The sequence below is a fragment of the Anarhichas minor genome, unplaced genomic scaffold, assembly GCF_050575085.1.
Source record: "Anarhichas minor isolate MPS153535 unplaced genomic scaffold, ASM5057508v1 ptg000002l, whole genome shotgun sequence".
Lineage (NCBI taxonomy): Eukaryota > Metazoa > Chordata > Actinopteri > Perciformes > Anarhichadidae > Anarhichas > Anarhichas minor.
The window spans coordinates 327,501-349,988 of NW_027466448.1; the positions used below are offsets into that span (position 1 = coordinate 327,501).

At 41.0% G+C, this 22,488-nt stretch overlaps 2 protein-coding genes across 3 annotated transcripts; both read left to right on the forward strand.

Annotated features, from left to right (window-relative positions):
• The first annotated feature begins 1,474 nt into the window (after window positions 1-1,474).
• Window positions 1,475-2,143, forward strand: pnx (posterior neuron-specific homeobox). Its single transcript, XM_076089971.1, has 2 exons — window positions 1,475-1,589; window positions 1,677-2,143. Exons 1-2 carry the CDS (start codon window positions 1,475-1,477, stop codon window positions 2,141-2,143), a joined length of 582 nt encoding a protein of 193 aa, XP_075946086.1.
• A 5,158-nt stretch (window positions 2,144-7,301) lies between these two features.
• aebp1a (AE binding protein 1a) lies at window positions 7,302-21,532 on the forward strand. 2 transcript variants are annotated; one of them, XM_076106610.1, is made up of 20 exons: window positions 7,302-7,548; window positions 10,163-10,408; window positions 10,497-10,556; window positions 11,147-11,203; window positions 12,105-12,164; window positions 12,258-12,317; window positions 12,871-12,948; window positions 13,838-13,947; window positions 14,049-14,188; window positions 15,250-15,334; window positions 15,808-15,952; window positions 17,301-17,380; window positions 17,946-18,069; window positions 18,159-18,355; window positions 18,464-18,637; window positions 19,474-19,599; window positions 19,706-19,952; window positions 20,077-20,216; window positions 20,779-20,878; window positions 20,970-21,532. In XM_076106610.1, exons 1-20 carry the CDS (start codon window positions 7,302-7,304, stop codon window positions 21,530-21,532), a joined length of 3,039 nt encoding a protein of 1,012 aa, XP_075962725.1. The 2 variants fall into 2 exon arrangements, with proteins under 2 accessions (XP_075962725.1, XP_075962800.1); XM_076106685.1 differs by having other exon boundaries at window positions 10,163-10,396.
• The last annotated feature ends 956 nt before the right edge of the window (window positions 21,533-22,488 follow it).

Here is a 22,488-nt window from a genome sequence, read left to right on the forward strand (position 1 = left end):
AGATGGGACTGTTACCTGAATTGTAGAGTTAATGAAGCAATTTGAGGCCAATTAAACATAAAAGAGGCAAGTAACTGAGTACTTTTACTCAAATACTGTACTGAAGTATTTCCATTTGTAGTTCTACTTAACTACAAGGACATATTTAACTTTTTACTGCACTACAGTTACACGTTTAGATAAAGATATTAAATAATATAAACTAGTGATTTTCAACCGTTTTCAACTGTTTGATGATCAAAAATATACAATTGTCCTTCTCCTTCTCCTCCTTCTTCTCTTTGTTCTTCTTCTCCTCCTTCTCCTCCTCATCTTCCATTAATCATCTCCAGACCCCTCAGGTTTACCTGGCGACCCTTTGGAGGTCCAAAACCCTCAAAGGAACCACTGACTAAACTATCTGAGTGTATAAAACGTATTTAAAAGTAACTCAAGAAGCTGTAATACTTTTGAACTTTGGCTGAAGAGTATTTTTACATGAATGTATTTGTACTTTTACTCAGATTTTAGGATCTGAATTTGACATGAAGAACAGTTTGAAGCTCAAAGTCAAAAGATGTTGTAATGAATCTCTTCTGTTGTTTAATACGACTCGTCTTGGTCTTTGAAAGTTGGAGTAAAGATCTCCTTCCTCTCAGTGTGAGTATCTCTGTTTCCGGTTCTTCAGCTCCTCATTGAAGACAGATGCTTTTTATGACTGAACTTTTCCTCCTACTGGAAATATTCAACATCATTTCATACAGAATTCAGTCTGACATGGTTGTCTTTGAACACGTTGGGATCTGCACTATAATTTGACATAATATTTATATTTTTGGGCTATATAAAGAAAGATATTATTAGTACTATTACCAGCAGGCATGAAGTGGCCTCAGTGGTCAGAGGACCAGCGCTCCTAAAGTTGTTAGTGGGCTTCTAATTAAACCGAAGTGCTTTGTGGGGATGTTGCACACTCAACAGGACAAAAACGGCTCCATGGAAACTGAGACACAAGAGACAAAAGGCTCAAACTTTGCTTTGATGAGTCCATCAATTAGCATCACAAGACGCGTTCATGTGTCCTACCAGCGTAACAATCCCACATTTGCAAATAACGACAAGCGAAACCACAAAGAGGAACACGAGGGATAGAAAGGAGGCACATTTTAACCAGATGCCCGGTAATAAATAACAAACTCAAAGCCCCCCCACCGGCTGAGAGAGCGTGCATTTGCATTCTGAAGTGCCCGCACGTGGGGGTCCCACGGGGCCGGAGCGTGTCCGCGTTACGCACAGGAAAAGACAAGAGGCTTCAATTGTTCCTGCAGCGCGCATTGCTTCATTTGGGTAACTTTTTGAATGACATGTAAATTAGACAGCGCTGCGGTGGCGTGTGCAGAGGCTGCGTGTGTATATTTCTATATAAACCCCCGGAGCAGCTCGGATCAGTCACTCCGCTTCCTGCGTCCTGATCATCGCCCCACAGCGCGCTGAAATGCAGCCAGTTGCAGCCAAAGTCCCGCTAAACCACAGGACACCTTTTTCTGTGGAGGATATTTTGGATCCTACAAAGTTTACGAGGAGAATAATCTGTGCTGAGGATGCAACAGGTGAGAAACAAACTCCTTGAGGTCTACGAAAAGCCTTTTTATCAACTTGTAAATTAGTTTAATCATGATCTTTTCGTTCCCTTATAGGAGCTTCTTCTCCCAGAGATGAACCCAGAAAACAACAGCTGCATCCTCCGACCGCTGGGAGCTGCAGCCCGGATGAGGAGGCTCCGTGTCCGCCGGGGAAGCTCCAGAGGCCGGAGGCTAAAAGCCGACGGATCCGCACCGCCTTCACCATGGAGCAGCTGCAGATCCTGGAGCGCAGCTTCCGGAGGTGCCACTACCTGTCGGTGCTCGAGCGGCACACCGTCGCCTCGGCCATGCGCCTCTCCGAGACACAGGTCAAGATCTGGTTCCAGAACCGGCGCACCAAGTGGAAGAAGGAGCGACCGCGGGGGAGGGAGGCGGAGGAGGAAGAGCACGGCTTCCCATCATCATCCTCCTTCTCCTCTCCTCTGACCTACAGTCCGCTCTACTGGCAGCCGCGCGCTCCACTGCAGATGTTCGCGCCGCTGCCGCTCGCGCCTTTTCATCATCATTATTACGCACGATGAAGCGACTGAGCACACGATGGACCAACATTCAGCTCACCTGAAACTATTTCTGCAAAAAAAAAATAATATATATATATATATATATATATATATGGCACAAGTATCATTATTCCTGAGAGCTGTTAAAGTGCCGAACAGAACCGACTTTATATTTTCTAATTATGCTGTAATTTATTTTGATAAACATTTCTATTGAAGTTATTCTTGTTTTTTTGTTTTTTTATATTGTTGATTCTCACAAGATAAAAATGTGCATTAATATCTAAATATATAATTCATTTCTATATTTTAAACTGTGATTTTACATTTGTTTCCTCGAGGTAATGTGCAGTTAGAACTAATAACTTAATGATGGAGGTGCATTAACATTATGACCCTGGTCGATGTTTCTGCTATAAAATTCACAGGCAATAATAAAAAAAGATGCATTTTATGATCTAAAGGGACAAACAACCTGATTGCTTTGAGCTAAATGCTAATATCCGCTGACATTTAGCAGGTATAATGTTCACCAAGCCTTTAGCATGTTAGCATGCTAACAATTGCAAATAGGCAATGAACACAAAGTACAGCTGAGGCTGAAGGGAATGTCTTCAGTTATTTTTAGTCACAAATCAAATTATTGGACTAATTGAATGTTGATGTAAAGTCAGAAGATCAGCAAAGTTATTACAGTTCATCCTGAAGGAGAACACGAGTGTCTGAGCCAGACTTAGTGACAATCCATCCGATAGTTGTTTGATATTTTATAAAAAAAATAAACATCAAAGTCAGTTTCATCCTCTGAAGAACCACAACAAGTAAAACACCACAGTCACGAGGGTTCATCCCGAGGGGAACATGAATGTCTGAACCACATTTCATGGAAATCCATTTATCCATAGAAGTCTATGAGAAAATGACTCTACTTCTCTCTTGATTTATTACCTCAGTAAACATTGTAAACATGAGTTTATGGTCTCAATCTCTAGTTTCAAGTCTTCTTCAATACAGCATGATGTTCATTTAGTACATTATGGTCCATTTAGAGTCAAACAGACCATAAAGCAGGGGATGCTTTAGGGCGGGGCTACACGGTGATTGACAGGTCTCTACCACGGCATTGTGTGTGTGTGTGTGTGTGTTGGTTTGACTAGTAAACTCCATCCAACTCTTTTTGGCCAAGTTAAACATATTCTGTACATAAAGTATTTTAATGACACAAAATTACTACTCTCTGCTCAAAGTCTTTCTCACACACACACACACACCTCTGAGCACATCTGTATGTAATTTAGCACATACTCTGATCCTCAGATGTCAGGCGGTTCTGAACTCCCACACGTCCGTGAAGTGTTTAGTTTTAATAAATCACAAACAAACAAAAACATCACGTGAAAAAATAATTAACTTAACGTCGGCATTCTATTCCCAGGTGTTACAAATTGTGATGTTTTAAAAAATAAAGTATTTTAAGAAGATGACATGTTATCAGCTGGAAATGATCTGAGAGCATTTCCAACATCAATGAGGTATTGGAAACAGATGGAGGCAGAAAACAAAGTGGACAGACTATTGTTACACACACACACACACACACACACACAGGTCTGCAAAAGGAACATTATGAGCGTGAGCAGGGAAACGAGTCGACATCTAACGGAAACGAATTGAATGTTTTCCAAGAATCTACATGATGAAACAAGACAAACAGAAAAATACTTTCCTGAACTTTTATGCAGGAAATCAGATCTTGACACCAGAAGTGGAATAAAACTTATTTACTCAAGTGTTCTAGTACAAATCCAGGTACTTTTCATTTACTTGAGTATTCATGCTACTTTCTACTTCTCCTCCGCTACATCTCAGAGTTAAATCTTGTACCTCTGAGATGCATCATATGCTACAAACATGATGCATCAGTAATATTACTCAAGAAACATCAGATTTAATAGTGAAACATTTACTGATCAATCGATACTTTTAATTTAACTACATTTATGTACTTTTACTCAAGTAAGGTTTTGAATGCAGGACTTTTACTTGTCCTGGAGTATTCTCAGTGTGATATTAGTACTTTTACTGAAGTAAATGATCTGAATACTTCTTCCACTACTGGATAACACTTTAACTGCACAATGTCTCAAAAGCATCTGAGCAGATCTTTGATCCCAGATGACACAGCTGCTGTTATTCTGCTTGGTGGACATGAGTCATGGTCTGTGGTGGTGTTATGATCTCTTTCTGACACTGAACATTTCTGAAGTCAAAGTCATGGTAGACTTTAGAGTCTGCAGCCATGACTGAATGGATGAAGGGGAATCATTAGAATGTTATTAAAGGCGTTGAAGAATGATTGGTGTTTGATAAAACATGGACGTTGCCGGTGAAACTTCATACTTCTGTCCTGTGAAAATGATGAAACTTCTTTAGATTCTCATTGTTCCTGCAGAGCACTCGTTAGATGCTTCTGTGCCTGAGTGCAGCTTCACAGAGCTGCTAGCAGTAGTGGAAGAAGTATTCAGATCATTTACTTAAGTAAAAGTACTAATACTATACTGTAAAAAGTACTCCATTACAAGTAAAAATCCTGTATTGGAAATGTTACTTCTGTAAAAGTATGTAACTTTAATCAGGAAAATGTAGTATTTAAAGTAAAAGTACTCAATGCAGAAAAAAAAAAATTTCATTTATTTATTTATATATTTGTTTAGTTACTACATTTTCCCAATTATACAATACGTTCTTTTACTTAAGTAATATAAAATTTGATTAGCTATTAAAAGTATTTGATAAAAAAGCATCACATTTAATCAGCTCTTCATGTTTTGTGTGTAAACATCTTTGAAGTAACTAGTAGTTAAATGTACTGCAGTAAAAGTATTTTCCACAGAGATGTAGTGGAGTAGAAGTATAAAGTAGCATAAAAAGAAAGTACAAGTACCTCAAATTTGTACCTGAGTAGTAAACTTTTATTCTTGTTCTTTTCCTCATAAAACCTGTTGTGTTCTGTATGAGTGCATAATAGCAGCATGTTTAATGTCTTTAATTGTCTCATTGTCTTAATCATTCTCAGTCGATCATCTGCTGAAGAATGTCGACTCTGCTGAACTTAAAACACGACTCAGTTTGTTCACCCAACCGTAAACACTTCAGTCCTCACATCTGGGAACGCTGTGTGTCCCGCCGCTGACCGCAATCGAAAAAGCGTTGTGTAATACGCCTACTTCATCTAGATATGTTATGAGTGAAGTCCACATCTTTTTAACATTTAGACAGTTTAAACATTTCATGCATATTTTACAGGCCAGATTATAGTGTGAAATTGAATGAAATCTTGAAAATTACATTTTCACGGTTTTGGAGCTGCTCTGGTGAGCCATGTCTTCTTGCCGAAGGACTTTTGTTTTGTCTCCGGACTGAAAATCAGACCAGTTCGAGCCATCACAAATACCTAACATCGTTTTTACGACGAGATTCTGGACAAAACTGAAGGTGATCTGAAGTCTGTCTTTAAAGCTAATCAATATTTCTATAAGAGCAATGGATTTAATAAGAGTTTTCACTCCAGGTGACCAACCCACAGATAATCATCACCTGCATCTGCAGCTACTCAGAACTTTATTGCCTCTCTCAGCTCTTTGTTTTGGTTTTCCAGCCCTCACGTCTGCTCTTATCATCCTGGTTTCTAGTGGCAGCAGGCGGCTGTTTTTAGAGCAAATACTCTAAAAAAGCCACTGTTCACTACCTGCTCAACAGCAAACAGCAGACAGACTCAGTTAAGAGACCAGCTGGTGAACATAGTGGAGCATTTAGCAGCTAAAGAGACAGATATTTCCCTCAAAAGTTGGAGGAGGAGACCAAAAACGGAGCAAAAAGAGAGAGAAAATCGGACTTTAAAGTCAAGAAACACAACGAGAAACAGGACCACAATAGCAAATTAGCAATATGACCCGGTTACTTAAGACAACCCACAGACCTCGTTGTGAGTAGTTTCATTTAGGGACTACTTTCTTTCTGCTGATCACCAACCAAACGTATCACCGAGCAGAAGGAAGCGTGCATCTATACTCGCTACTGCTAGCTCACTTAGCAGCACTGAGCTTAGCTAACGTTACTGCTCAGCAGAGGACGCCGCCATTAATGTTTACATCTTGTCCGTGAGTAGATGCACGCTTCCTTCTGCACAGGGATACGGCCGGCGGGTTTAGTTCGGGAGAAAGAAAATAATCCTTACTTGAAACTGCTCTCAGTAAGGTCTGTAGTCTGCTTCGAGCTCCACAAGTGACATATAGTTTGTATATTAGAGAGAAGGCAGACATCTGTACAGCAGATACCTCCAGCACACAATAAATAACAATACAGGTGAGAGGAACAATATGTATTTTGATTTTGGGTGTGTTGAATTGAGAAAAGGGAACCTTTCATTTTGAATTCAACAGTTATTTCATATTTCAAAAGTTACGTAGTCTTGCTTTAAACTACTAAAGGTTGAGATATATTTGATGACATATATAAATATACACTGCATATGAGTTTCTAGGCTAGCAAAGACCCTGATGTCTATTTGTTATGTTTGCTATCATTTAATCAAATCAAGAACCAGATTAAAAGGTCTTTCTTTAAAGTTCCTTCTTTCTCTTTCTCTCCTCCCTCCCTCGTAGGAATGTCACATGTGGCAGATGCTCCTCCCCTCTGCTCAGAGATGGGTGAGGGGAAAAGGGGGTGAAGGGCCATGAGGGAGAGATGTGACTGAGGAGTATGTGGTAGAGGAGGAGGAGGAGGAGGAGGAGGAAGAGGAGGAGGAGGAGGAGGAGGGAGGTGTGTTGCTCTGCTGCTGCTGGAGAAAATCCAGTCCAGACAGATACTCCTCTCCAGCACGATCAGGAGGCTTTAAAACCTCCAGCACCACAACATTTTCTCCCTCTCTCCACGCTGACTCGCTTTTAGAGGAGGAGGAAGCTCCCCAGACCTCTGCAAGCTCATCCTTTTGTTCTCTGCAGAACACAAACGTCTGCAGAGACGTCGTCAGGACCTCAACAGGAAGTTTAATCTGTGCGTCTGCAGGTCAGATGTTAATTACTGTCAGTCCAAAGTTGTTTTTTACAGATCGTTTGAGATCACGGAGTTTATCAGATCTGTCTTTTCCCAGTCTGCGTTGTGTTTTTCATTTGGAGAAATGAGGGCCGAGTTGCTGGTCGTCTGGGCTGGTTTGACCCTGAGCTGCGCTCTGGTCGGAGCTCGAGATGATGTGCAGGAGAACGAACTCTCCAGAGGTCGGATTCACGTGAGAGAAACCCGAGGACTGGTGGAGCGAGGGAGACAGGGGGAGGAAGACCGCGTCCAAATGTCAGACGAGCCTGCTGAAGTGGTGGAGGAGAGGACAAAACCAAAGAAGAAGAAGACACCTGAGGAAATTGAGGCAGGTAAGAAGGAGCCAAAGGTATGACCGAGTCTGCTGTTCGGATGGCGTACACTCTGCTCTGAGCTTGCAGCCAGAAACACAGACAGGAAAGGCTGCAATCAATCTGTTGAGGTAGGAAGACATTTGGTTTGAATTCTTGTTATCTAGAGCTCCGGCTTTGTCTCCCAACTCGTCCACAGATCCTCCATATGCTCACAGAAACCTTTTCATGACTTGCATTTCAGAGCCAGAATAGCAGGAGAGACTTGGGGGGGGGGTAGGGTTGTTTTGGTAAAAGTATCTCAGTGAGTCAGAGATGACGGGGCAGAAACTTGCAGTTGGTGGTCTGACATTTTCTTGGCAGTCTGACCGCACAGCTGCCGACACAAACTACCATCTCAACTGATCAGAGAAGGAGCTTCTACGGCGTCCGTGCCTCGATTGTGTCTCCAAGAAAAGACACAAAGTCTGAGCAACAGCAGAAATATTTTCCACTACGATTTTTTCCAGAAGTGAGCAGGAAAGATTTACGAGAGGGCCCACTTTCAGTAGCATTGATTCAACGGCATTGACTTTTCCGCTGCATGAAGCAAAACCACAAGACTTATTGCCCAGAGCTTTTCATGTGTGGCTGATTTACGTTACAGAAAAAGACCATCATTAACTCAACCTGAGACCCAGAACTATTCTTTTCAACTTGTTGTTTATCCAGAGAAGGCTTTGCTGAGCATGCACCATCTGTATCAGCCCTGTTTCACAATCAGACTTTGAGGATTTGTGCAGTCTATCGTGTCATGAACGCTGTTGTCTTCTGTTTACTTCGATAACATTTACTGTATGCATGGCTGGAAAGTTAACCCGCCAAACCCAGCAGACTGCGACCAAGCCACCAATGTTTCGATGCAACTAGTTTGTATTAAGTTGATTAAACACAGATTTATTTAAGAGATTTGTGAAAAGAGGAGTCACAGTTGTCGTAACTTCCGTGTGTTTTTTAACCTAAACGACGATCTTTTAACTAACTACGTATTTCACAATCTTTTCCTGAACCTAACTAAGCATTTTTGAGTTGTTTCCTGTAAAGATGGAAGTATATTTTGAAAAGACCGTATGGATGTAACGAGCGTAAAGTGCTGCTGGACTTTTGTAGGAAAATGCACAAAAAATGAGTCACTTCGTAAAATATCATACGAACGGTTTCATGAGGATACCTTGATTTATATATTTTCTTATCTGTGGGTCAGCCGGTTGATCCATAACTTTGGTCCTAACTGAAATATCTCAACAACTGTTGAATGGAAATGTGGTTCTTGAATTAGATTTTGACACAGGACAGTGGATTCTTAACAAATGTGCAGTTATTTAGAGTAAATTACCAGAACAAATTTCACCATTCTTCATTTGGCACAGAAACTATTTGTGTCTGAGAAACCAAAACAAGCCTTGAGGTGTGAACACTGGACCTGAAGCAGGTGTTACATGTTGTCTACTGTAACTTTCTGTGCACAGTCACAGACAGTCATGACATGCCCAGTTCTCCGGGGGTGAGTAACGGGTTGGCAGTGAGGGGTTGTTGTGTTTAAGGACCAGTGGAACATCAGGAAACACGTCTAGCCGAAGAAAACAAGCCGCCTTCTGTGTCTGATGACGGTTGCATAACGACGGCGGATTAAAAACACTGAAGACCTCTTCTCTGTAATATTCCTTGTAGTTTAAACCAAATACTTAAAGTCTTTAATCAGTTTCTCATCAGACAGTTGAGGAGGTGTGACGCCACACTGAGCTGATTGAAGGTTCTGAGATCGCCTACGTCCTACATTCCCAAAGTCTGGGACTCCACCAAAATGTATTTATAAGTATTCAACATGTGGACATAGAAATAGGTTTTTCAGGAATTCTTTGCAAGAGTAAGGGTCCCACTAAGAACCCTTTTCATCAAAGGAACCTCTTTTTTGATGAAAGTTTTTCAAGGGTTCTTTAAAAGACAAAGTGTTCGATTAAGAACCCTTTTCATCCAACGAACTCTTTTCGGGAGAAATAGTTCTTCAAGGATTGTTGAAAGCATGCTTGTTAAAAGAAAACAGCCTCAGTCTAAGCTGTTGAACTAAAACCTCGGTGAGGGTTCTAGGTAGACCCCCTGGGTGGGTTCTTGTTTGCACCCTTAGAAGGTGGAACGTTTCTGGATCGAACCTCTGGAGGGGGTTCTGGGTGGAGCCTTACACAAATGGTTTTAGGTCAAATCAGACGGCAACCTCCCGTTCTGCCGAGTGGAGCCAGTGCAGAAGTGTCCCTCTGCCGTCAGATCAAACTCTTATATAACCTTTCCGTCATGTACTCTGTACAGTATTGACTGTCAAAGGAACAACTGGGGAGATCATTAGACCTTTGGCAACAGTCTCCACTCTTCCTTGTTTGGTCTCAGACCAAAACAAACCAATGAACTGGACAACAACTAGCTCCTGCTGTGTTTATGTGTCTGAGTTGTAACTTGTTTTATAGCTACAGTAAGACTTGCTGCGACAGTAAAACGTCATATGACCCTCTAATATAATGTTTAAAGAAGCTGCACAGCGTCTTTTGTGTGTACTGGCTTCAAATAACTGAATGATTTCCTTTTTTAACTCATCTCTCTGAAGCCAGAGCAAAGAAAGCAGCAGAGAGGGAAGCCAAAGCAAAGAAGCAGAAAGCCCCGAAACCCACCAAGAAGCCCAAAGCACCGAGGCCCACCAGAAAACCCAAAGTACCAAAACCCACCAAGAAGCCGAAGGCGCCCAAAGCCACCAAGAAACCAAAGGAGACGACCACGACGCAGCCAGACGTCAAGAGTCCTTCTCTGGACGAGGAAGAGGAGCGTCTGCTGATTGAACTGGGCTGGGGCACGTGTAAGTATTATACTCAAGCTTTTTGAGAGGGAAGAAGAGAATATTGTTCATAAATATGGTTTTTAACTATTTAAGTTGATCCTCACAGTGGCTCGACCTCTGACCCCAAACGGACCTGGAGTGGAAGAGCCAGTCGAGCCGGACCTGGGTGAGACTTTCACGGGTCACTGGACCGGTTTTCAAGAGTTCGCTCACAAAATACAAAAATAAAGTCGAGGCCATTTATGTCAGAAAAGCATTTTAGTTTTCTACTACTTTATAATTCCATTACTTCTCAGAGGAAAATATTTAATTTTTTACTGCTCTACATTCATTTAATAACTTAAATTGCTTGCAGATTCAGATTAATGATATAATATGATATTAATATATATATATATATATATATATATATATATATATAATTAAACACCTAAAATATCAAAGAGTAATCCGAAATTGCTAAATTTGTTACAATTAAAAGAGCTACATTTAGTTTAATCAGATTAATGATATACAAAATAATTTTACTTTCATCAACGAAAGTATTTTACAAAAAAGCTTAAGAGAAGCACATTGAATATTTAGATGTTTTCAACAAGCGAATAAAGAGACTAAATAATGAAGACTTTAAAGGAGGGAACGTAAAAAAGAATATTTTGTTCATGCAGATTTATTTCCTCTATGCTGACGATGCACTTCTGTTTTAATACAATAATAATGTTATAATGTTTTAATAATACAGTATGTTCCTCACAGATAGGATGCGTGGTAGATATCCTGCCACAACTACTGAGGTCATCATGTATATACCAGGTACCCCTTATTTTTATTTTGATATATTATGGATAATAAAAGTTAGAATTGCAAAAATGTATATGACGGATTTTTTGGGTTAATTTAAACCTATATATAAATACCTTTACTCAGTATATAACAATGTTATATACTGAATAAAGGTGGTAAATATCACACAAAATGGATTTGTAAGATTAGAAACATTATTAATAAAATGTTGCTTATCATATTTGTGTTACGATCGCTCCAGGTTATATTTTAACTTTAAGGGGTCTGAACTAATTTGTCTAAATTCATGACTGGTAGTCACAAAGAGAAGAGATATTTATGTGATTACGCTCCAACAGAGTGTACTTTAAGTTTGACTAGAGGATCATTATATACCAGCTTATTTTTTACAAATGGGAGCTTCAGGATTTACAGATTTATAGATAATTTAACATTAAAGATATCAAAAAAGGTAACCAACCTTTTGAAATTTGTTAAAATAATAACAGCTACTTTTAAGTAACCAATAAATACTTTGCATATTCATAATGTTCTTCTTTATTGTGTTGTAGATGTGCATTTTACTGGGTAACAAGTGTCACTGTTCACGCATTTTATTTCAGTTTAATTTTATATGTTTGTGTATAACTGTGTTTATATATTCTGTTGATGTACGGAAGCCCAGAGTGGGTACGTGAATTTTATTTTTTTGTGTTTTTGGATATATTATCTGTAGGGCTGGGGAATATATACAAATTATGTTGATATATCGTGACAAGAGATATATCGTCTTAGATTTTGGATTTCGTAATATGACACAAGTGTTACCAGACTTATATTATTTTTAACCTTGACCTCTCAGGGCTTCCGTACTTAGGGCTCATCGTGGAATCAAGAAAAGTCTGTCCTCATCTATCTGTTTGTATTTCAGAGGAGACCACCGGCACCCCGTATGTCGTGCCCTGGTATGAAGAGTATGATTACGCTGACCGTACGTCGATCATCAATATAACTTCCCATCAATAACTAAATGAGTTATTGATCGTTGCAATGAGATGAAGTCTTTCTGATTCTCTCTTCACAGTGGCCGCAAAGAAACAAGAAGAGGAGGAGGACAGAGCTCGAAAAGAAAAGGCAGAAAAAGGTTTTTTAATTTACACTTTGTCTGGAAATCGTGTGGATTAATCCGCCGCTGAAAATAGTCCCAAACAAATGCTTTTTAAACATTCAAGTCTTCATTAAAAACTGATGGACTTATTGAGAGACGGACTGTTTGATTGGTTGACAATAACACCAGACTTTTGCTTCATCCTTAATGCTTCAGTGGTTTGTTATAAATGACAGAGATAAGACAAAAGGACAAGAGGAGATTGAGGTGGGAGGAGGAATGTGGATTGTTATCTAAAGCTCAGAGACCAGCGGATGATTTTAAAGAGGCAGAGAGGAAGTGAAAAGATCAGTTTGATAACAAAACTTTCCAAGTTCCAAAACTTTGAAATCCAGACGGTTTTCTGCACGAACAACCTTGAAGATATGAACTCAAACAGAGTAAAGTGACCCACATTCATCCTGAAGGAATGTGTGAGGAATGCACGAAGGTGAACTAGAAGAACATGTGGAAATATTTTGTGCGGCAGTGTTTGGCTGGAGAGCGAGGTCCGTGTTCTGACACGTTGTTTTCTCATCACGCCGTGAAGCCGAGCGGCTGAGGAAGAAGTGGGAGGAAGAGGAAGAGGAGCGACTGAAGCAGATCTCACTTCCTGTTGAACTCAAAAGTAAGAGAAGTTCTGAAGTTTGTTTTTAAAACCTCAAATTAAAGACAGATATGTAAAGGTTTTTGCTTTTGAACTATTGTACTTAAACAGAAATCTGAGGTATTTTTTGAGTATTTATACATTCTGCTACTTTATACTTCTACTCCCCTTGATCTCAGAGGTACATATTGTACTTTTTACTGTACTACATCTCAGAGGTACATATTGTACTCTTTACTGTACTACATCTCAGAGGTACATATTGTACTCTTTACTGTACTACACCTCAGAGGTACATATTGTACTTTTTACTGTACTACATCTCAGAGGTACATATTGTACTTTATACTGTACTACATCTCAGAGGTACATATTGTACTTTTTACTGTACTACATCTCAGAGGTACATATTGTACTTTTTACTGTACTACATCTCAGAGGTACATATTGTACTTTTTACTGTACTACATCTCAGAGGTACATATTGTACTTTTTACTGTACTACATCTCAGAGGTACATATTGTACTTTTTACTGTACTATATCTCAGAGGTACATATTGTACTTTTTACTACATCTCAGAGGTACATATTGTACTTTATACTGTACTACATCTCAGAGGTACATATTGTACTTTTTACTGTACTACATCTCAGAGGTACATATTGTACTTTATACTGTACTACATCTCAGAGGTACATATTGTACTTTTTACTACATCTCAGAGGTACATATTGTACTTTTTACTGTACTATATCTCAGAGGTACATATTGTACTTTTTACTACATCTCAGAGGTACATATTGTACTTGTTACTGCATTGGACAGCTGCTCCCTGGAATGAAGCCAGTGAGTGTTTCTAATCAGAGTGTTTCTGGACCATCATACATCCTGTTTGTTTCCCCCCTCAGACTGTCCTCCTCTGGGCTTGGAGTCCCACCGGGTGGAGAACGACCAGCTGCTGGCTTCCTCTCAGTCTCACTACGGGTTCGCGGCTCAGAGGGGACGACTCAACATGCAGGTGAGACTCATACAACAACTACATCTGTGAGTCTGCTCTCAAAGTATCTGTTTAGTGGTTTTTATGATAATAAGCGAAAGAAAATCTGCGTTGGCGTGCAGGGCTCTGGGAATGACGACGACCTGTACGGCGGCGCCTGGTGTGCAGAGTCAGAAGAGGGCAACCACTGGTTCGAGGTCGATGCCCGCCGAGAGGTGGAGTTCACCGGGGTCATCACTCAGGGACGGAACTCAGAGCAAATGTGAGTCTAACCTCCACTTCATACAATGAACGCAGAGGTTTCTGTGTGTCACTTTCATGGAACTATGGAAGCTCATTTCGCAGGGAAATAAAGGTTGGGAGTGACATTTAAAAAAAAAGTCAAATCTATAAAATAGAAGTATATATTTTCTCATATTTGAGTCTTAGTAAGTGTCAGAATTTTGACAACCTCTTTTCAATTTCAAAAAATGTGATAATTGGAGTCTTCAAATACCACATTTATTTGGCCACTAGGGGGCCAACAGGATTTTTAAAACACTGATATTATTCTGGAGGCTATATAACATGAAACAAACAGTTTCATAATTACACATCCACAGAGAAACGCGATGGTTCAAACTGAGCTCAGGGGAATGAATACTGTGAAACGGTCATAGTTATGTTTAGGTAACACACCACTAAGTTAGGTTTAGTGAAAACATCATGGTCGGCTTAAAATACGTATGTAAACTATGTAAAATACGTTCAGAAGCAACGCAACAGAAAAACACGTCTCAAATGTCATGAACGTAACTTTTTTTTAAAGAAAAAGAACATTTAGGACACCGGTCTCAAACGACGGTCTCCTTGTTGAAAGTCCTGTATTTGTTTGACCCGTCCACCATAAGCGATCTATCTCACATTTTATACGTCCCATGTTCAAAACAAAGCATATTCACGCCGACGCGTTTACATTGTAGTCAGTACAGAGAGAGTCCGAGGGCTGAATGATTCATTAGGAGTCTTTGTAAGTCCAATATTCTCTCTCTTTTTGCTCTGTTTTTGGTCTCCACCACCTCCTGGTCAAATATCTGTCTCTTTAGCTGCTAAATGCTGCACTATGTTCACCAGCTGGTCTCTAACTGAGTCTGTCTGCTGTTTGATGCTCAGCAGGTAGTGAACAGAGGGTTTATTAGAGCTTTTTGTTTAAGAATGTTAGTCATCAAACCAAAACAATGGGCTGAAAGATGCTCAAACATTTTCATTTTCTCGTCCTGGCAGAAATCTGCTTCCATACGGGTCAGTAAGAATAAGGAATAATGAATCCCTTTTCCTCCCTAGTGAGGATTTCGTGTCCTCCTACTTTGTGGCCTTCAGCAACGACAGCCGTGACTGGACGACACTTCACGACGGATACGCTGAATGGGTGAGTGGAAATGAAACTCCACTATAGCCTTCTCATGTTTTTTCAGAAATGTAGTATTTAATCAGACATTTCTTCAACCAAACACAAAAACACATGCGACATATAACCGTCACACAAGGAACGCTAGCTCAGGTCACTTGATGCCTCAAACCCCAAGAACAAAACCTCAATTATTCCCTATGATCTACCGTTCAATAACAGCTTGGAACTCTCCACCTCCTCATGTAACTTATAACAAACTGTCATTTAAAGAAAATGAAAGGCTCACCTAAAGCCACTTAGCATGTGACTAGAAGTCCTTTGTAGACCCCGATCCTTCTTCAGAAGAAGATGCATAATGTATACGGTACTTTGTATCTGACTGTAATATTTTTAACTATTCGGATTGTATCGTATGTGTTATGAATTGTCCTCTCCTGTGGACCCGAGGAAGATTAGCAAATAACAGCTCTACTTTTTGTCCTCTCCTGCAGTTGTTCTATGCGAACGTGGACAAGGACACGCCGGTGTTGGGTCAGTTCGCGGCGCCCGTGGTGGCACGCTACATCCGCATCCTGCCTCAGAGCTGGAACGGCAGCTTGTGTCTTCGGGCCGAGGTCCTGGCCTGTCAACTCCCCAGTAAGTGTATTCACAGATAGCCACATCACAGCACCGCTCACCTGCTGTTTCTCATCTCGCTCAGCTGTCACAGGTTCTGGAGGAGTTTCATGAGTCAGAGAGCTTCCTCATTTCTTAGGAATAGGTCATCCTCCACTGGAGAGACAACTCAACTTTCTGCCAAACTTCAACTTAAAAAGAGACTATTTCACAACACGAACTTCACAACCTCAGTGTTGTTACATAACTGCCTCACAGAATAACTGTGAAGTGTTTCCACCATTTAACTAACTTCCTCCAGCATGGTACTTGCATACAAATCTTCAGAAGTATTTACATTTTCTGCTGTTTCTATAAAATCCTAATCAGATCACAGAATTTGGTTTTGAGTTGCTGTTATCGTCATGTGGCCTACTTATCATTACAAATAGCGTTAAACTTGCATTGTTGGAATGTAACAGAGTACATTTACCAAAATACTGAACATAAGAACATTTTGACATACTGAGTATTTCCATTTTCTGCTACTTTCTACTTCTCCTCCACTACATCTTAGAGGTAAACAGTGTACGTCTTACTGCACCTACATGAGTTTAGTTACTTTGCAAATTCTGATTAATAATGCAAAATATAATCAACTAATAAATTATGAATTATTATAGTTTAAGATGAAAACTGAATTGATCCGAGGAGGAAATCTCACAAAACAAACTAGCCAGCAGTGTTTAAAGTTATTAAAATTAGCTCCAACTTTACCAGCTGCAGCATTAAAGTGATGAACACAATAATGCATCAATAATTATAATAATATAATCCAATAACATTACATATAATATTCTGAAATTGACTGTTCTGCATAATGAGTCCTTTTTTGTACTTTTAGTACATTTTGATGCTTATGGTTAACTAACATTTTGAATGCAGGACTTTTACTTATTTGTACACTGTAGTAGTACTACTTGTACTAGTAGGATTTAGAGGGATTAATTGGCAGAAAAACTTGGTGTGTAATCACCTGAAATTAAGAATTGTTGTGCTTTCGTGAGCTTAGAATGAGCCCTACATATTATCTACATATGGAGAGGGAGGCGGAGTCCGCCATGTTTCTACGGTAGAACGGCAAACCAAACACTGACTCTCAAGAGAGACTTTCACGTTTTAACATTACTGTAGTTCTCTACACGTGGTTGCAATCTGCAACCTCACTACTAGATATTACTAAATCCCACACTGTCCCTTTACGTAAAAAATATCTAAGTACTTCTTCAATCTTTGTTGTTTCCCAAAACTAGCAGCTTTACACCAGACAGATACACAGCATTACCAGCAGTTCAAATATAGTCTAATCTCAGCATGGTGCTTCTTTCAGGCAGCTACCGCAGTGAGAATGAAGTCAACCCATCAGACGACCTGGACTTCCGACACCACAACTACAAGGAGATGAGACAGGTCTGTTTTCAACGTAGTGGTCGTGACGTCACTCATGAGTTTGTGGACTGATGCTTTGAAGCCTCAAGTTTGGCGATTTGGCCGTAGCCAACTTGTTTCTTTTGCAGCCAATGAACGGAAGTGACCATATCTGTGACGTAGAGTGACGTAGAGACGCCGTATACGTCTCTGGTAGAGACCTGTCAATCACTGTGTAGCCCCGCCCTAAATCATCCCCTGCTTTATGGTCTGTTTGACTCTAAATGGACCATAATGTACTAAATGAACATCATGCTGTATTGAAGAAGACTTGAAACTAGAGATTGAGACCATAAACTCATGTTTACAATGTTTACTGAGGTAATAAATCAAGAGAGAAGTAGAGTCATTTTCTCATAGACTTCTATACAACCAGAGGAGTCGCCCCCTGGTGGACACTAGAGAGAATGCAGCTTTAACACATGAAGCATCGACTTCACTCGACAGAACCGGAGATTGCTCCTGATTCCGACTGATAAAAAGATGATAAACTGTTGTTATGATTCTGGAAAGAACGATGTCACAGAAACTTTTGTTTCTCTTCCAGATGATGAAGGTGATAAACGAAGAGTGTCCCAACATCACCAGGATCTACAACATCGGTAAAAGCTCTCAGGGCCTGAAGATGTACGCCATGGAGATCTCCGACAACCCCGGAGAGCACGAGACGGGTACGAGACAGAACTAACCGAGTGTGTGAACGTCATACAACCACCCGTCCCAATGTGTGATATTCCTTTTCTGTTTCTGCATCCACTAGGTGAGCCTGAATTTCGGTACACAGCCGGACTCCACGGCAACGAGGCGCTGGGTCGAGAGCTCCTCCTCCTGCTGATGCAGTTTCTGTGCAAGGAGTACAGAGACGACAACCCCAGAGTGCGCCGCCTGGTGGACGGAGTGAGAATACACCTGGTGCCTTCGCTCAACCCTGATGCTTACGAGCTGGCCTACGAGATGGTACGATGGGGCAGGAAATAAGCCGCAGAACGTTGATGTAACTGTAGCACCTTGAAGCGCTGAGACCGGGTTAGAATACTGGTAGATCTCCTCCTTCTTGTCCTCCAGGGCTCGGAGATGGGGAACTGGGCTCTGGGCCACTGGACCGAAGAAGGTTACGACATCTTCCAGAACTTCCCAGACCTCAACAGCATCCTGTGGGGAGCCGAGGACAGAGGCTGGGTCCCTCGCATCGTGCCCAATCATCACATCCCCCTCCCAGAGAACTTCCTCAACGGCTCTGTGAGTCTGTTTTAAAAAACCCTCTGAACCCCAAAACCCACCGGCAGGATTGAAAAGCATATTATCTTTAAACTATCACCAAAACTACACCGTTTATCACAGCCAGAAGCTTTAAGAACTGTCATTAACGTCAGATTTTCATCCTTCGGACAGTCCTCGGACACACCATGTGTGATTAACGCTTCAGTCTGATAAAGCCATCGAAACAAAGCTTACATTTGTGATATTTCATCAAAAACATTTTATTCTACATGTCTGATTTAGAATCTGGCCACAAATAAACCGTTTGCTTTAAACAGATTCTGTAAAAACATTAAAGTGTGAGCTCCTCAGTGAAACTATGAAGTCATGATTGATTCATCTGAGACCAACAGTCATGTGACAACAAACCAGAGAGAGGTTGTAAAAATGTGAATAGTTCAATATTTATAACACGCCTCGATTTCTTTCTGACATTGGTAACACTCGTGGGTACTTTGGAAAATGTTGTCTGTATAGATTTCATTGTTTTCCAATTTTTGTAAAATAAATTATCAAAATAATTCAACTTGCGTTATTTCTTATTTAGGATGTATGTCATTGTAACTGTGTTATTCTGCACTAAAGACATGTTCTAGTTCTCTCTACTTCTAGCCATGATGGTTCTGTTTCCATAGAGGAGCAGAACTTTATGTTACAGTGAACATCAAGGCCACAGAAAGTAAAATGTGACCCGAGCAAAACAACACCCTGAAACTGCTTGTGGTTCAGAGGTCTAAAGACACCAAATGTTCACCACTTATGATCCAACACGACGTGCTGACATTCACACTTTTCTCTGCTTCTTGCTTTCACAGCTGGGTACGGAGACAAAATCCATCATTTCCTGGATGGAGCGCACCCCGTTCGTGCTGGGAGCCAATTTGCAAGGAGGAGAAAAACTGGTCGCGTACCCTTTTGACATGCAGCGTCCATCAATTTCCGTAAGCCTTTTTATCTATTTTGTTTTACAAAGAAGAACCAAATAAAACATATAGATGATCTCGTCAGCCAGACATTAACCCTATAATCCCTCTGATGGTGTTTAAGTCAACCGATAGCCGGCGTTGGAGAAGCAACGGCGACATGAACGAGGAGACGTGGGCTCGCATTCAGCGGCAGAACGAGGGATCTCTGAGGGAGACGCCGGACGACGCCATGTTTCGATGGTTGGCCATGTCGTACGCCCACAGCCACCTGACCATGACAGAGACCTACCGGGGCTCGTGCCACGGAGACGACGTCACTGGGGGTCAGGGCATCACCAACAGGGCCATCTGGGATCCAGTGGTGGGCAGTAAGTGCTGACACAGAGGGAAGTAAAGACGTAGCATGGTAGCAGGTATCCATGGACGGATTCATCTGTTTGAGGGTCCCCATCAAAACGAAGAGCTCATCCTGTTCCTCATCCTCTCCCACAGGCATGAATGACTTCAGCTACCTGCACACCAACTGCTTCGAGCTGTCCGTCTTCTTGAGCTGTGACAAGTTTCCCCATGAGAGTGAACTGCCTCTCGAGTGGGAGAACAACCGCGAGTCTCTGCTGTCCTTCATCGAACAAGTGAGAACTAGACTTATAAGTATGAGACCCCCCCAAAACAAATTGGGTTTTGCCATTTTGTTCTTCATATGGAAACTGGCGTGGTCGGCTTAGAGTAATGTTGGTTAAAATCAAGAGACAACCTCCAGTTCTGAAGAGTGAAGCCGATGCTTCATGTGTTAAAGCTGCAAGATGGCGACAAGATGGCGACAGTCAAATGTCGAACTTGAGGCCTTTAAAACCGTAGTCCGTAAACCAATGGGTGACGTCACAACGACTACGTCAACTTCTTACATACAGTCTATGGCTGCGATGGATTCTATTGGCATTATGAAGGTTTTTAGCCCCAGGGTGTTTGCTCCCTTTCCTGGTGTGTAGAAGTTGTGGTTTTTCCCCCAGTGTGAGGCCTCATCAGCATTGGAGTCCATTGTAACGTCTCTGAAAACGATCTGGCCACTCTGCTCTGTGAAGGATAAAACTATCAGGGGGCTTTTAAGTCTCATCTATAGCTGTTCCAATGTGTCCCAATGAAACATATTCAGATTGTACTGTGGTTGGACCTGAAATACTGTTTCCTGTGCAGGTACATCGAGGGATAAAAGGTGTCGTGAGAGACGTGGAGGGAACTCCGCTGCCCAACGCCACCGTATCTGTAGAGGGAATACGGCATGACGTCAAAACCGGTATGTCGGGTTCTTTGCATTTTTGATGACAATAAAGACTTTCTTTGGTCAAGAACTTCAGCTCCTAATTGTTTTCCCGAACTCATTTCAGCTGCAGGTGGTGATTACTGGCGGCTGCTAAACCCCGGGGAGTTCAGGGTGACCGCCAAGGCCGATGGCTACACCCCTCAGACCAGACTGTGCATGGTGGGCTACGACTCCGGAGCCACCTCGTGCAGCTTCACCTTGGCCAAATCCAACTGGGACCGCATCAAGCAGATCATGGCGCTCCACGGCAAGAGGCCCATTCGGCTGGTGCCCAAAGTAAACGTGGCGAAGACGACGGCGGCCACCAGCCCCGCGGCCCCGACCATCGACAGTCACTCCGCCGGCCAGAACGCCGAGCGACTCAGGAGGCTCCGGATCATGCGTCTACGCCGGCTGCGTCAGCAGAGATTAAGAGCCAGTCTTAGCACCACTCCGTCCACAACAACAACAACAACAACAACCACAACAACGACAGCCCCCACGACGATACCGGAGACCGAGAGAACCACTTCCTGGTACGACTCCTGGTTTCCGGTGGACAGTTGGATGACCGAGAACCCGTTCGATAGCGTCATCTTTGACTCGGTGCCCACACAGGACTATCCCTTTGAATACACTATTGATTGATTACTACATTCTCTATAAGACCTTATTAACCACTTCAGTCTGCTGCAACATCACAGCTTTAAAAGAAAACACACAACACGTTAAATATTTAGTTCTCAGAGAGTTTCAACTAGTCGGGTAAAGATTGACTACGTTTATATGAACCAAATATTCTGGTTCATGTCCTTATTCTGAAGAAGACGATATTCATAATAAGCCGTTTACATGGAAAGAGACTCGTATAGTGAATGAGCTGTATACGTATACATATATACATACATACATATATATATATATATACATATATATACATATACATATTCATATATATATATATATATATATATATATATATATATATATATATATATATATATATATATATATATATATATATATATATATATATATATGAATGAGATGTATACATGTCCAAAGAATGATCTACAACCCGAAGAATATCAACATATCACACGTTTTACTCTGAACATGATCCATTCACAATAAGAACTCATTCAGAACATGAATCATATCACATTTTGAATATTGTCCTATTTGGAATAACAGTGGAGTAAGAGTTTGCATATCAGCGTAGTCATCGTGAGTGGAGATGGATGTGATTTTAAGGGAACGTCCATAAGAGAAATGTGTTGTTTTATTCTTCACAGAGAATTGATCTGGAATAGAAATCTTCTGCTGAGCAGAGACTATACAGATGTGCATCGGCTCAATAAAACAATATACAGCATGTTACGACACAAACATGATATTAAGTATTTCTTTATTACAAATGTATGTCTATCTTTATGATCCTTTAATGGCTTTACAGTGCGATTGCTGGCCTCAGTTAAACTGATTTAATGTTCTGATGAATGCATTTAATTAAAAAAAGTTAAAGAAAGTGTTTTTCTAAATGACCTGAGTCTGTGTATTATTTATAGCTAAGATAATATTATTGATCTGTACGAAGCTGATAG